At 44.0% G+C, this 14939-nt stretch overlaps 1 protein-coding gene across 1 annotated transcript; it reads left to right on the forward strand.

Moving 5' to 3' along the window:
* Positions 1 to 570: 570 nt before the first annotated feature.
* Positions 571 to 11963, forward strand: LOC122751180 (tissue alpha-L-fucosidase-like). The gene is made up of 8 exons (XM_043998143.1): positions 571 to 1061; positions 3015 to 3149; positions 5428 to 5565; positions 6357 to 6462; positions 7459 to 7659; positions 8641 to 8849; positions 9647 to 9746; positions 11375 to 11963. The coding sequence occupies exons 1-8, from the start codon at positions 712 to 714 to the stop codon at positions 11510 to 11512; spliced, it is 1377 nt and encodes a 458-aa protein (XP_043854078.1). The 5' UTR covers positions 571 to 711; the 3' UTR covers positions 11513 to 11963.
* Positions 11964 to 14939: the final 2976 nt, after the last annotated feature.

Raw genomic sequence — 14939 nt, forward strand, 5'->3', positions numbered from 1 at the left:
ATTGTTCCCAAAAGTATCCCCTTATTTCTCACTGCGCAAAAGAGGCAACAATCAAGTATGATGAGTGAACGAATGAATGAAGACATGTCAGGGTCTCTGTTTTTTGCCCTTGCGGTCCTTCTATGACTCAAGTCTCCCTTGGGGTCTCCCTCTTTCATCTAATCCCCAGTCTTTCAACGTGCTTTGCAAATATCATGTGATCCTAACAACAACCTTGGAAGAAATGACCTATTAAAACCTTCTTTTACAGAGAAGGGGGGAAAGAAAGCCAGAGGTCGAGAGAAATCAAATGATCTGCCCAGGGTCACAGAAGATGATGACAACCGCTCCCCAAACACGTTAAGGGCAGGAGCCATCTAAGAGGAGACAACCTCTCTTAGAATGAGGAAACCAAGGGAGAAGTTGCATAGTTTACCTAAGGGGGTCACTCGGCTAGCGAGAGTCCCAGACAGAATCCAAACTGGGTGACCTAGATTCCGATTCCACTGAGCAGTCTCATTATTACCATTCTCCTCATTATCCTTATACCCACAGCCTTCCTCCAGGCTCGCCTCCCGGGTCCACTGAGTCCAAGCTGATTCCCGAGCTTTCCTTCTTTGGCCAATCACGGGGAGAGGAGGTGGAACCCGAGATCGGGGGCGGGGCTTCCCCCGTGCATCCATAAGAGGCTACCTGGGACTCACCTGTAGCAGTGGAGACTTGAACCCAGCCATGGCGGGAGCTGTCCAGCTGGGACTGCTGACCCTGCTGCTGCTGGGCGCCTCAGCCCTGGCGGATCGCTACACCCCGGACTGGGAGAGCCTGGACTCGCGGCCGCTGCCCACCTGGTATGACGAGGCCAAGTTCGGAGTGTTCCTGCACTGGGGCGTGTACTCGGTACCTGCCTGGGGCAGCGAGTGGTTCTGGTATTTCTGGAAGGGCGAAAAAGACCCAGACTATGAAGCTTATATGAGCCAGAACTACCCGCCTGGCTTCTCCTACGCCGACTTCGGACCCCAGTTTGGGGCTAAGTTCTACGACCCCAAAAAGTGGGCGGAAATCTTCGAGGCTTCCGGAGCCAGGTGAGACCAGAGCGGGGCCAGCCCGATCCCAGGATGCAGATGGGGAAACAGACCCGGAGACATGTGGAAGGTGCGGGTGGGGAGCTTTGGCCCAGGATGGCTGAATTCAAACCTAGCACTTGCCTGGGCTGTTCCACTAAGCTGTACTGCCTCCCACCCGGAGTTACTGGGAAGGGCAGAGAGTTAGGGCAGGGAGCGCCTGATCAGAGTTTAAATCCTATCTCCACCCCTGGCTTCTTCTTTCAGTACTCCTATCATGTGGCTAAGACCTCTTTATACATTTCACCACTCTTACCATATTTTTATCTCCCTGTTACAATTGAGGAAATAGGCCAAGGGAGTTTAAGTAACTTCCCCACTTTGAATTCCCAGCACTTGGAACAATGTCTCTCACATAGTAGGTACTTAATAACTGTTTATTGACAGACTCAACCAGGATCACACAGTAACTGGATTTGAATCTAACGATTTTCTGAATTCTAAATTTAAGAATCCACTACTTTACATCCCCAGGAGGGGACCATCTCCAGTTGTCCTGATGTATATCTTGTTGCTGGACCCAGATGGCTCTGGAGGAGAGAGTGAGGTGGATGACCTTGCCCAGCCCTCCCTCACTTCAATCCAATTCACTGCAAGTCATGACATCATCTCCCTGATGTCATGATTGTCTTTGAACTAAGGACAAATAACTACAAAAACAATCCCCTGGGAACAAGAAGCATTGAGAGGGAAAGGGCTTATTATGAGTTAGCATGCAATGTCCTGTCCTTGGGAGTAGGGATTGTTTTACTGATTGCATGTGTATCCACAGTGGCCAGACCAGTGCCTGACACATAGTAGGTCATCAATTCAATGGACCTCCTTGAGATACTTTTTTTTTGTCTCACTTTTTTCATCTGTAAAAAATAGGTTTGACTTGACCTGCATCACTTGGCCAAGTCATTTAATTTCCTCCCTGGATTTCAGTTTCCACATGGCCTCTGAGGTCCATTAGAAATCTCCATATTCCTATTTGGTATGCAGGTGTTTGAATATTGTGTCACTGATGGAGTTGTAAGCTCCTTACTTGTATCTCTGTTCTTATATCAGCAATGAGGACACTTAAATGCTTTGTTGCCTTGGATTAACAAGCATGTATTCAACTCCTAGTAGGTGCTGGGCTGCCTTCAGTCCTAGAGATGCAGTTATGGAGAAGTAATGTGCAATTCAGGCAGCTCCTCCTGAGACTGAGTAAAATCACTCTGGGGATCCCAAAACAGTGAGTGAGCTCCCTAACATTCCCCAGACCAGTTAGTGACTTCAGTGACCACCTGGGGAAACTGACCAGTTTTGTGACCTAGAAACTAACATAATGGAAGCTTGTGATATTTAGATATTTTAGATATTTAGATATTTTTGGTTTCTTCTTTTGGTCTTTTGTCCAGGCTGTCAATCTGAGATGATTTCTGCAGGAGCATGGATTTGGATAAATGGGATAAGATCTGAGAGCCCTGAGAGCCCTCGCCTCCCAGGGTTGCTGTGGGGCTCTAATGAGAAAATGCATGTACACAGCTTTGCAAGGTTTGCATGCATTTTGTAAGCATCAGCTATTGCTGTTCTCACATGGGTGTAGGAAAGGGGGTTCTTCACCCTTTTCATGCCCTGGACCCCTTGGCAAACCTGGTGGAGCCTGTAGTCCCCATCTCAGAATGGTGTTTTTAAACTTCCTAAGGCCAGAAAACCAGCAGTTGATTATTGTATTTTTTCTGATGACTTCTTCCCTTTTTGCAGATTTAATTTATTCCAATAAGCATTTATATGCCAGGCCTTGGGCATTCAAAGGCCAAAATGCCACAGCCCCTACCCTTAAGGAGCTTGCCTTTCCCTGGGGCAGGATGTATGTACACAGAGGAGTAAATGCAAAAGAATTGGAGCTGGAAGAAAGCATTCACAACATGGCTTTGATTTCCACAGGTATGTGGTCCTGACCAGCAAGCATCATGAAGGCTATACACTCTGGCCCAGCAATACATCTTGGAACTGGAATTCTGTGGATGTCGGACCCCACCGGGATCTGGTGGGTGAATTGGGACCTGCCCTCCGAGAGAAGTGAGTGTGTTTGTTGTTTGTCAGCACTTCACTGCCCTTGCAAATTTCCTCAGCTTACCTACCCCTTCTGCCTTCCCAAGTAACTAGGGATAATCTTCAGAGTGACCTCACTGTCACTGAGCATTGTCCTGTCCTTGGTCCTGCTTGAGATTTAGCAGTTTGTCCAAAGCCAAGGACGACCAAGTTACAAGTGGCAATTGGCTGGTGAATAGAACTGTCCAAAATGGGACACAGGATCTGTCAGCCTAGGGGCTTCTCTGTTGCTAGGGAAGTAATTCAGAGGCACAGTCAATAGTTCTGAAAAAGGCCTGGAACAGCTCACTGTGCATCAGCAGTGTGATGAGGCAGCAAAAACTGCTCATGCAATTCTTCAGTGGAATGGGCTGTGTTCCAAAGGGTGGGTGAACCCTCCTCCCAGGTCTTCTAGCAGAGGCTAGATGACCTTGTTGGCTGTATTATGGTGGGCAGTCTCTTCTTTCTTTTTGTCTTTCTTTCCTTCTTTCTTTCTTCCTTCCTTTTGAGCTTTAATTTTATTTTTAAAATTTCCCCAATTACATGTAAAGATATTTTTTTGAGTTGCAAATTTTTCTCCCACCCTCCTCCTGAAGCCAGCAAGAAATTTGATATAGGTTATACATTACAAGCACGTTAAACGTATTTCCACATTAGTCATATTGTGAGAGAAGAATCAGAACAAAAGGGGAAAAAATGCAAGAGAATAAACAAGAACAATAACAAAAGCAACAACAAAAGTGAAAGTAGTATGCTTCAATCTGCATTCAGACTCCATAGTTCTTTGGGGGGGAGTCTTTTCCTGGATGAGTTGGACTAGCTGGTGCTGAAGAATCCTTTCTGGCATTCCAGTTCCATGATTCTGATTGGGTAGTTGTCTATCACATGCCCCTCCATTCATTTTTTACTCACTAGGTTTTGCCCCAATATACCCACTCAAACCAGGACACTTCACATAGACACACCCTTGATCCAGAGCTAAAGAAAAATTAGAATTTGAGTTGAGGAGGGTGGAGTAAGTGAATCCAAGTGCTGAAGTTTTCCTTCTAGAGGAAATCCTTCCATTCCTCCTAGGCCCGGCTCAGGGCCTTCAGAGTTTGAGTAATTGCTACCCACACACAGCATTAGAAATTCCCAACTTAGGGGGCAGCTAGGTGGTGTAGTGGATAAAGCACTGGCCCTGGATTCAGGAGGACCTGAGTTCAAATCTGGCCTCAGACACTTGACACTTACTAGCTGTGTGACCCTGGGCAAGTCACTTAACCCTCATTGCCCAGCAAAAAAAAATTTAAAAAGAAAAAAAAAAAGAAATTCTGAACTTAACATCAGAGCATGATACATCAGTGATTTTCAAACCTGTTGGTCTCAGGACCCATTTCCACTCTTAAAAATCATTGGGGAGCCCCTGGAGTTTTTGTTGATGTGAAATATATAGATCCATAGTTACTTTTAGAAATTAAAACACCTCAACATTAATGAAAATAGTTTTGACCTTTTGGAATACCCCAGAAAGGGAGTGTGGGGGTTCGGAGGTAGGAGGTGGGAGCAAATATCTGAGCTATTTATATTTAAACTAATGGAGAGCAGGAATTATTTACAGAAGATTCTCTAGAGTAGAGACCCTATCTTACCTGTCATATTGGAAGTCATTTGTAAATGAAGGAATAGAAGAATTTTCTTAAAGTCTAGAAAGCACTAAGGGGAGGGAGCTAGCTGGGGAGAAAGGAAAGCCTGGGATGAGAGTGAGGGGTTACAGGCCTGAGGAAGGAGGCACAGGTGTTTGTATAGGTTGGAAAAGAAATGTCCCAATTTACTATCCATCTCCATAGTGTAGGGTGCTTATACCTCCGACAGTATTCCCAAATGGCATCCCTCCAATGCTGCAGATCTCAGCAACTCCTGCAGCTGACCTTTGCACCTGGGTGTCCACTCAGTGCACTGGAGCCTTCCTCTCTCTTGCCTTTTAAGAACAAAGCAGGAGAGCACCTGGCCCATCCACTTGCTTATCCCTGGGACACAACACATGATGACCTGATCTCCTCTGTAATTCAAGGCAGTCCTTGAAGTAAATCCTAGAATAACTATTTCTTGCTGATGAAACTCATTAACATCAATATCTTCCCACTACAAAGTGAAATTTGTTTTGGATTCTAGTCCCCATTTGTCAGCTTTACACTACATAAAGCATATGTGAAATTCTTACTATTATTTGTGTTTCTAAAGTAGCCTCCTCCTGAGATAATTGTTTTCTGCTTCATCCTTTTAGGAATATTCATTTTGGACTGTACCACTCACTCATGGAGTGGTTTCATCCCTTCTATATATCTGACAAGGAAAACAACTTCACAACCCAGAATTTTGTCAAGGCCAAGGTCCTGCCAGAACTCCATGATCTTGTGAACAGGTAAGAACCTCTCTGACCTTCAGTTTTCACCCTCGGTAAAACTGGGTTGTTGAATTTATACTACTCATCTCATCTCGTGTGGTTTTAAACCTTAATGGGCTAGAGAAATGGGAGGTGCAGGCAGTTGTTTTGGTTGCTTCAAAAATATCTTCCTAGGTAGGGATAGTCCTTCCACCCAGCTCTGGGTACAGCCTTACTAAAGGATAAGGTCAAGGTCTTCCTAGACCTCCAAGAGAACAATAATTTCTATGCCATGAAGGGCTAGAGTAGGCCAGCTAATGCTGCCCTGGGGATGGGTTCAGGAACTAGCATCCTATCATTTCACAGCCCCCTCTTCTCTTCTTGCCAAGTACATCATTTCCTTGGTTATAAGGATCTCCCAGGGAAGAGCTTACTTTCCAAGGCAGTCAGCATCTTCTTAGAGAGTGTCTGAGGAACTCAGATGAAGCAGATTACCAGGCCCACAGAGCCAGTATGGTCCAGGGGCAGGACTTGCCTGTGAGGTAGCTCTCTGACCACTGCTCCATGCTGCCCCTCTACAAAATACTTGCCATCCATGCTTTTAGCCCTGTGAGGCAAGGAAAGTCTAGTCCCAGTGTTACAGATGAGGGTGAGAAGACTCACACAGTGAAATTCCTTGTCTGAGGTTACATGGCTCTTCATAAGTGCTAGAGCTGGGCCTAGACCCTGGGTCTCTTGACTACTGCCCCACTGCTAGGTCACCCAGACCCCTATGCTGCTCTAGATTGGAAAGACTCCTCCAGCAGGTGACCCTTCCATGTGTCTTTCAGGTACAAGCCTGACCTGATCTGGTCTGATGGAGAATGGGAAGCCCCTGACACTTACTGGAATGCCACTGAGTTCCTGGCCTGGCTGTACAATGACAGCCCTGTTAAGGTAGGTGACTGGTGAATGCCTGGTTGTGGCAGTAGAAGGTGGGTATCCTTCCTTCCCCTCCATGATTGGTCAGGAGAGAAAAGAAGGAAATAAGGAAGCTTTCCAAGAATGCAGGACATATATAGCATGCTGCTGGGGGGGGATTTTGTGGCACTGGGGGAAGAGTAAGAAATTCAAGTTCCTGTACATTCATGTTGTCCTTGGCAGATGGTGAAAAGAATTGTTCCCTAGCATGGAGTCTTAGGTGAGAAGACCCCTTTGGGTCTGGGGAAGGGTCACTGAATGTGCCATGGATTAGTAATGTATATTTCATGTCTACCAGTGATGTTTTATGCAGTGCCTGCTATATGCACTCTGTATTGATAAGACAGTCTATAATACAAGGTAGTAAATAGGATCCATACATAGCATGGGTCCTGACAGGTCTAGGAGAAAAGGAGGGAGGATAACTGGCATGACCAGATGACCAGATCCAGAAGGATCTTGATAAGGCCAGAGCACTGGACTGATTCTAACAAGATTCTTCACTTGGGTACAAACTGTCATCTTCACTAGTGTAAGATGGAGGGAGAGGGGGGATGAACAGACAGTTGTTCTGAGAAGGACCTGGGCATTTCAGTGGACTGCAGGATTCACACAAGTCAGCAATGTGATGTAAGGGAGAAAAAAAACAACAAATGAGGTCTTGAGCTGCATGAAGAGGCCTGAGCTTCCAGGAATAGGGAGGTGATGTGCCCACTGTTTGGTACTCTGCAGACCTCACCTCGAAGATCATGTCCAAGTCTGGGCACCACAGCATGGTGAAGGGCTGTGCTTCCCTGTCATATGAGGAACAGGGAAGGAATAAATAGTGCTTGCTTACCCTTGCTTAGCAGAATACATTCTTGAATTGCAAAGTCAGCCAAGAAAACCCAGTCAATTTGCCTTTATAGCTATAGACAAAGGAATCCATGTGGCTTCATCCCTGGTGACTCAGTTCTATGTTTCTTCTTTTAGGATAAAATTGTGGTTAATGATCGATGGGGTATGGGCAATCCTTGTAATCATGGGGGCTACCTTACCTGTTATGATAAGTACAAGCCAGATACTCTCCCAAAACGCAAGTGGGAGATGTGCACCACCCTTGACAAACACTCCTGGGGATATCGGCGAACAATGGAGAGCAAAGACGTTATGACTGATGTAGAAATCATTTCGGTAAGAGCTTCTTTGGCTTTGATCTCCTGAACCAAGGGGGAGAGAGGGAGGATGTAGTGGGAAGATGGCAGGAATCAGGAGACTAGGGTTCAGGTCTTAGCTACACAATCTGTTCCTTACATAGATATGTTTTCTCAGCTGTGCCATTAGGAGAATGGACTAGCTCAGACTCTGTCTTGAAATAATCTTCTACCTAAGCCTCTGACATTGTGAGTTCTAAGGTCCCTTCCTCTTGTGACCTTCTGTGTTCAAAGAGTCTTCCCAACTCAGAAATTCTGGATTCTCTTCCTACTCTGACATTCTGGCTTCTAAGAGTCTTCTAAGCTCTGACACCATCTTCTCCATGGAGCCTTTTCTGACCCCCTGTGCCCTCCCTTCCAAATTACTCTCTATCGTTGTATTCATTAATTTTTAATTTATAATGTATATATTAATGTTATATATGATATATATTAATTTTATATCTTCTCCTTTGTAGTAGAAATTACTTTTGAGTAGGGATTGTGTCATTCTTTTTATTTCTTTTTTGGGGGTGTGGGGCTGGGCAATCAGGATTAAGTGACTTTGCCAGGATCACACAGCTAATAAGTGTCTGAAGTCAGATTTGAACTCAGGTCCTCCTGACCCCAAGGCCCTTTGTCAATCCAATGAACCACCTAGCATCCCTTATTCTTCTTCCTTCTTGTATTTGCAGTGCCTATCACAGTACTTGGCATATAGTAGAAGTTTGAAAAATACTTAATGTGTTTCCTTGAGGTTCCTTCCAGATCAAAAGTTCTTTGATCTAAGAATCCTCCTAGACCTGAATTTGAAGGCCTTTTTGACTATGTGAGTCTGACCTCTGTGAGAATGCCCAATTCTGTTTGGTGGTGGTGCTGGTTGTTATTATTGTTATTAAGATTTCTGAGTTTCTGAACAATGTTTTTGGTATCACTGTTAATAGGTGAGCCACTTCACTGTTTCTTTCTCTCTTCTTCCCAGGAACTAATTCAAGTTGTGGCCTTTGGAGGCAATTATCTGCTCAATATTGGGCCAACAAAAGATGGAATCATTTCCCCCATCTTTGAAGAAAAGCTCCGTTCTGTGGGGAGCTGGCTGAAAACTAATGGGGAGGGGATTTATGCTTCTAGGCCATGGAGGGCGCAAATGGAGAACATCAGCACCACTGAGAACATCAATGCCACTGTCTGGTAAGTTGCCTCCCTCTGCATTTGGGGGTCACTAGGTTTACTGTTCTACCCCAGGTGAGAATCTCTCTTGTATCCAGATATGGCTTGTTATACCCTATACCCAACAGAGCCTCCCCATGATCCCTTCCCTCCTGAGCCCAGCAATCTTCAGAAGCTTCCTGCTTTCCCTTTGTTCATAAACCAACAAGGGATTCAGCAAATCCTGGCATCTTGGTCTGACTAGGGGGTTCTTGGCCTTTTTGTACTCTGAACACTTTTGGCCATCCAGTGAAGCTTATGGACCCCCTCTAAGAATAATGGTTTTAAATGTACAAAAATAAATACCACAGATGACAAAGAACCAATTCTATTCTAATGTGAATGCATTTTTTTCCTATCCAAAGTCACACACCCCTTGCAATCAATCTATGGGGGTACCTGGACCCCAGGAGCAGAGCCCCTGCTCTAATACAAGCCTTGATAGAATTTGTTCTAGGTGAGTGACAGCCCTACCTTAAAGATGATGGGCGGGGCAGCTAAGTGGCACAGTAGATAAACACCGGCCCTGGAGTCAAGAGTACCTGAGTTCAAATCCGGCCTCAGACACTTGACACTTACTAGCTGTGTGACCCTGGGCAAGTCACTTGACCCCCATTGCCCTGCAAAGAAAAAAAAAATTAAGTTCAAAAGGATTTCCTAAGTTCTAGGCACATGACCCTCCAAATAATGGACTTATCCATGCAAACAGACTCCGATAGGTTAAGTACTTTATGAATATTTCCATTAATGGATAAGTCTGTGGTGACTGTCTTCTGCAGGTACACCACAAAGGAATCTGCTGTATATGCCTTTTTCAAGACATGGCCAGAAGATGGAGACCTACATTTGACCTCTCCTGTGCCAACAGAAAACACAAAGGTAAGTAGCCTTCATGGTTCCCATGATCATGGGAAAGACTCTTCCAAACCGTGGAGATATGATGCAAGTCCAAAAATCCCCCAAAGCAGAGTATATCACACTCATGGAGCTGCCCACGATCTATGAAATTTACAACATAGATCACGTTCATTTGTGGTTTTCTAAGTCTGTATGCAGCCCACGGGGATGTGTTTCTATCTAAGGCTGACAACACCGCTCTGAAACCCCTTGCCTGGGTTTTTCTTCTATTTCCCAGTATGATTCTTAGTTCCCTGGTTTGGGAGGAACCCTTCCACCATGTACACACCTACAGCACTTTATAGGAACTTTTTAGGAGCCATGATGGAAGTGTTGTCCACAACTTTTCCCAGACGTGAGAAATGCTCAAATTCCTTTGGCGGATTGATCTTTTGATTTATCTGATATTGTTTTTCTCCTCTTTTTTCTTTAAAAAATATTATCAAAGGGCAGCTAGATGGCGCAGTAGAAAGAGCACCGGCCCTGGAGTCAGGAGTACATGAGTTCAAATCTGGCCTCAGACACTTAACACTTACTAGCTATGTGACCCTGGGCAAGTCACTTAACCCCAATTGCCTCACTAAAAAAAAAAAAATTTTTTTTAAATATCATCAAAGATAGCTCTCTGGGAGAGAAAGAAATATGGGGTGGGAGTGGGGCAGGCTATTGCCAACATAAAAAACAAAAAGAAAAAGTTCCTGTCCTCAAGGAATTTACATTCTTCTCTTTTTTTTTTTTGTGAGGCAATTGGGGTTAAGTGACTTGCCTAGGGTCACACAGCTAGTACATGTCAAGTGTCTGAGGCCAGATTTGAACTCAGGTCTTCCTGACTCCAGGGTTGGTTCTCTATCTACTTTGCCACCTAATTGCCCCAGAATTTACATTCTTTAGGGAGAAACAACATCTCTATAACAAAGAAGAAAATAGAGAATATTAAATCAATGCTGACTCTCCCAAAAAGCATTCTTCCTACCCAGAGAGGAAGGGGCATTACAAAGTCATGGTAAAATGAACTATTGAAAGCATTATTTATTACCTCCATTTGAAGATCAAGAAGAGTCCTCTTCACTTGGCTCAGATCACATGGCTAGAAAATAACTGGAATAAAAAGCAAGTCTTCAGATTATAATACATCTGTCTTTTCTATATCACTATGGAGCATGATAGGTCATCTAATGGATAGAGAAGCAGTCTTAGAACCAGAAATATCAGCGTTTGAATCCTGTTTTGGACACTTTATGATTCTGAAGGAGTCACGAAACCTCTTTCAGCCTCAGTTTCCTCATCTGTAAAATGGGGACAAATAACACCTTCTCAAAGATTGTTCTGAGAATCAAATGAGGTTAACAGGTAAAGCAGTACATCAATTCCAGCTATTATCTCTTTAGGTAGCACAGTTTTAGATATAATATAAATGGTTGTAATCCTTGGATCAGTCATGAACTTACTATGTAGCCCTGGGCAGATGACTTTCCCTCTCTGAGGCTCAATCCTCTTACCTATCTGATCAGGATAATGGACCAGATGGAGTATTTCTTTCCCCATGGTGGTTCAGAGTCTAATAGCTGGTGACATATAATGGTCATAGCTTGTTCTTTCTTTCTTCCTAGGTGACAATGTTGGGAGTCCCAGATTTGTTGGAGTGGTCAGGGGACTCTGTTTATGGTCTCATTATTACCCTGCCTACATTCTCTCCAACTATTGCAAACAGGAAAATCTGGACCCTTAAACTCCAGGAAGTGTACTGAGTCCTTGTGTCCCAAGGGCACAACACCAATGTCTGTGACTCTGCCATTTTGGTTTTTGCTTCAAAGACAGGAACACTGCAGTCAACTGACTCTATCTTTACTTAACTCAAAGAGGAATTTTCTAGTTCCCCCTGGAACAAACCTAGAGGGATTCCTGTTGCCGTGGGGTGGTGAGGAGAATAGGAAAGGAGGATTTACTTTTGTTTACATTCTAATCTGAAAAGCCCTGAAAGGCATCATATCACTTGCTGTTCAATTCCCTTTCAAAATGTGCAATTAAAGAATAAGTGGGTGCAGTGGATAAAGCACCAGCCCTGGATTCAGGAGGACTTGAGTTCAAATTTGACCTCAGACACTTGACACTTACCAGCTGTGTGACCCTGCGCAAAAAATAAAAAAAGAACAAGTGATCGAATTTCTTGTTTCTACCCTGTGCCTCTTTGTATGTGAATGTTTTGATACCTGTGGGAAAAAATTAACTTTTTTCCATTTAAAAAGGATATTGTGGGGCAGCTAGGTGGCGCAGTGGATAGAGCACCGGCCCTGGAGTCAGGAGTACCTGAGTTCAAATCCGGCCTCAGACACATAACACTTACTAGCTGTGTGACCCTGGGCAAGTCACTTAACCCCAATTGCCTCACTAAAAAAAAAAAAAAAAAAAAAAAAAAAAGGATATTGTGCTGCTCATTCTGCCGGGAACCTCCTGCCTGCCCTGTCAGAAATCACGTGGTGCAAGAGATCTTCAGTGTGTCCTCCACACGGAATAGTAAAGTCAGGATTGGGAGGCAGAAGTGCGGGGGTCCTAGTGCTGCCTCTGCCACTAACTCACTAAGAACCTTGGGCGAGGCAGCTCACTGCTCTGGGCCTCATCTTCCACCTCCAGAAAGTGGGCATAAAAAATTGGAATGCCTCTACTGGGGGAAAACTCCTAAGTGCTCATATAGCCTCTGGTGCTGACTCCATGGTGTCACACAAGGCCCAGGAGCCTCTCAGGTTCTGGGCTGTAAAAAGGTGGTGGTAATTATTGACAATCCTGTGCTTTCGGGTGTGCAAAACAATCTCTCCTCAACAATTCTGTGAATAAACAAGTGTAAGTATTAATGTGCCTGTTTTAAAGATGAAGAAACTGAGGCTCAGTGAAGACATTGGAGAATTGCAGGCTTAGAAGGGACTTCAACAGGACAAGAGCTCATTCAGCTTTTGCTTAGAGACCTGGTACAGGGAAACTTAACCTTCCAAGTAACTTCTCCAAGATCAAACTAGTAATAAGGGTTCACATCTGCCTGCCACTCCAAAGAGCCCAGGGATTCTGCCCTGCCCTGCCCTGCCTAGCTGACAAAAGGTGGTCTGAGGCCCACAGAACATCATGCAACCCTTAAATTCCCTCCCCTCTCTAGGCCTCAATCTGCTCTGAAAAATGGCAAGCTTAAAGTAGAGAAACTCCAAGTTCCCTCCCAGATTGGAAATTCTTTGAGCCTATACCTGCTTGACAAATTGTAATATTTCATTTTGCACAAATGTATCCCACAGGGTTGCATAGGGTCTCTAAAACACAGATGTAGAAGGGGGTTGAGAGATTATCTCCTCCAATTCCATTCCTCTGAGGATCAATAACTTGGCCAGGCTCACACATTTAGCAGCCAAAGATACTACAACTCACATCTCTTGACTGTCGCATCTGATTGTCATCAACTAACCAAATAAAAATGCTTTTTTTTTTTTTTTGCAGGGCAATAGGGGTTAAGTGACTTGCCCAGGGTCACATAGCTAGTAAGTGTCAAGTATCTGAGATCGGATTTGAACTCAGGTCCTCCTGAATCCAAGGCCAGTGCTTTATCCACTGTACCACCTAGCTGCCCCCAAAATGCATTTATTAACAACCTACTGTTTGCGGCTTTGTGCCAAGCTCTGGTAAGAGAAAGAAAGACCAAAACAAAAAACGGTCTTTTGTCTTAGGGAGCTCAGAGTCTGATGGGTGCTGGGGGCTGGGGGGGGGAGGGGGAGAGGGGGGGGCGGTGGAGGGGACAACCTGGAAATCACTATGTACAAACAATATATAAGCCATACAAGTAGGAGCAAATCCCCAAAAGAAGGCACAAAGATAAAGAAGATTGGGCTAGGCTTCTTGCAGAAGTTCAACTGAAACTTGAAGGAAACCAAGAAATAGAAATGGGAAAGGACAGAGTTCTCTGCATGGGAGATGGCTAATGAAAATGCCCCAAGTCAGTAGATGAAGTTTTATGTGAGGAGCAGCAAGGATGTCATTGTCACTGGATCACAGAGTACATGGAGGGGAGCAAAGAAGACAGTGGAAAGGTAGGAAAGGTCACCTTATAAAGGACTTTAAAAGTCAAACTGGATTTTATATCAATCAAAGATAAGCATTTATTGAACATAGTAGGTGTTTAATAAATGTTTACCTTTGATTGATTGTTTAAAAGAGGCAAATGACAGTCTCTGACCTCAAGGAATTCAAACAAACTAATTGAGGAGACAACATTCAAACAGATGCATATTTATTTAAGAATAAATAAGGGGGGGGGGCAGCTAGATGGTGCAGTGGATAGAGCACTGGCCCTGAATTCAGGAGTACCTGAGTTCAAATCCGGCCTCAGACGCTTAACACTTACTAGCTGTGTGACCTTGGGCAAGTCACTTAACCCCAATTGCCTCACCAAAAAAATTTATTAAAAAAAAAAAGAAGAAATAAGGGGGCAGCTAGGTGGCTCAGTGGATAAAGCACCGACCTTGGATTCAGGAGGACCTGAGTTCAAATCCGACCTCAAACACTTGACACTTACTAGCTGTGTGACCCTGGGCAAGTCACTTAACCCTCATTACCCACAAAAAAAAAAGAATAAATAAGAAATACAGTTGTCACTTCCACATTATGATTTTCCCCATTGTGCTTTCAATATATCATGAGTTGGCATAAGAAATTAAATGGGAATTTGGGGGCAGTTTTGTGAAATCCACAGATGATGCATGAAGGCCAGCAGATGATGCAGGAAAAGTCTAGAAACTCAGAAATGCATAAAATATATCTATAGTATTATATATATGTAAGGAGGCTAAAATTCTAGTCTGTCTAAAATATCCAATGAGTGGTCGCCAATAAATTATAAGCTTTAGCAAGAGTTAGACTTCCAAGTGTAATGGAATTTATTAATTTGATCATTGACAATGCTATGCTAAGGTTTAGTAAAAATACAGCAATTCAAACAGTTAAAGAAGAGAATCCAGCTTTCCAGACCAGAGTCCAGAATCCAGTTTTTCCAGACCAGAATCCAGACCAGAGTCCAGAATCCAGTTTTCCAGACCAGAATCCAGTTTCCTCCTGATGACATCTTACCACTTCAAGAAGACAAGAGAACTCAGAGACTTTATATGAACTGTTTTGCTTTATTAGTTTTTACTATCTCCTTTC

Source organism: Dromiciops gliroides, chromosome 3 (assembly GCF_019393635.1).
Source record: "Dromiciops gliroides isolate mDroGli1 chromosome 3, mDroGli1.pri, whole genome shotgun sequence".
Lineage (NCBI taxonomy): Eukaryota > Metazoa > Chordata > Mammalia > Microbiotheria > Microbiotheriidae > Dromiciops > Dromiciops gliroides.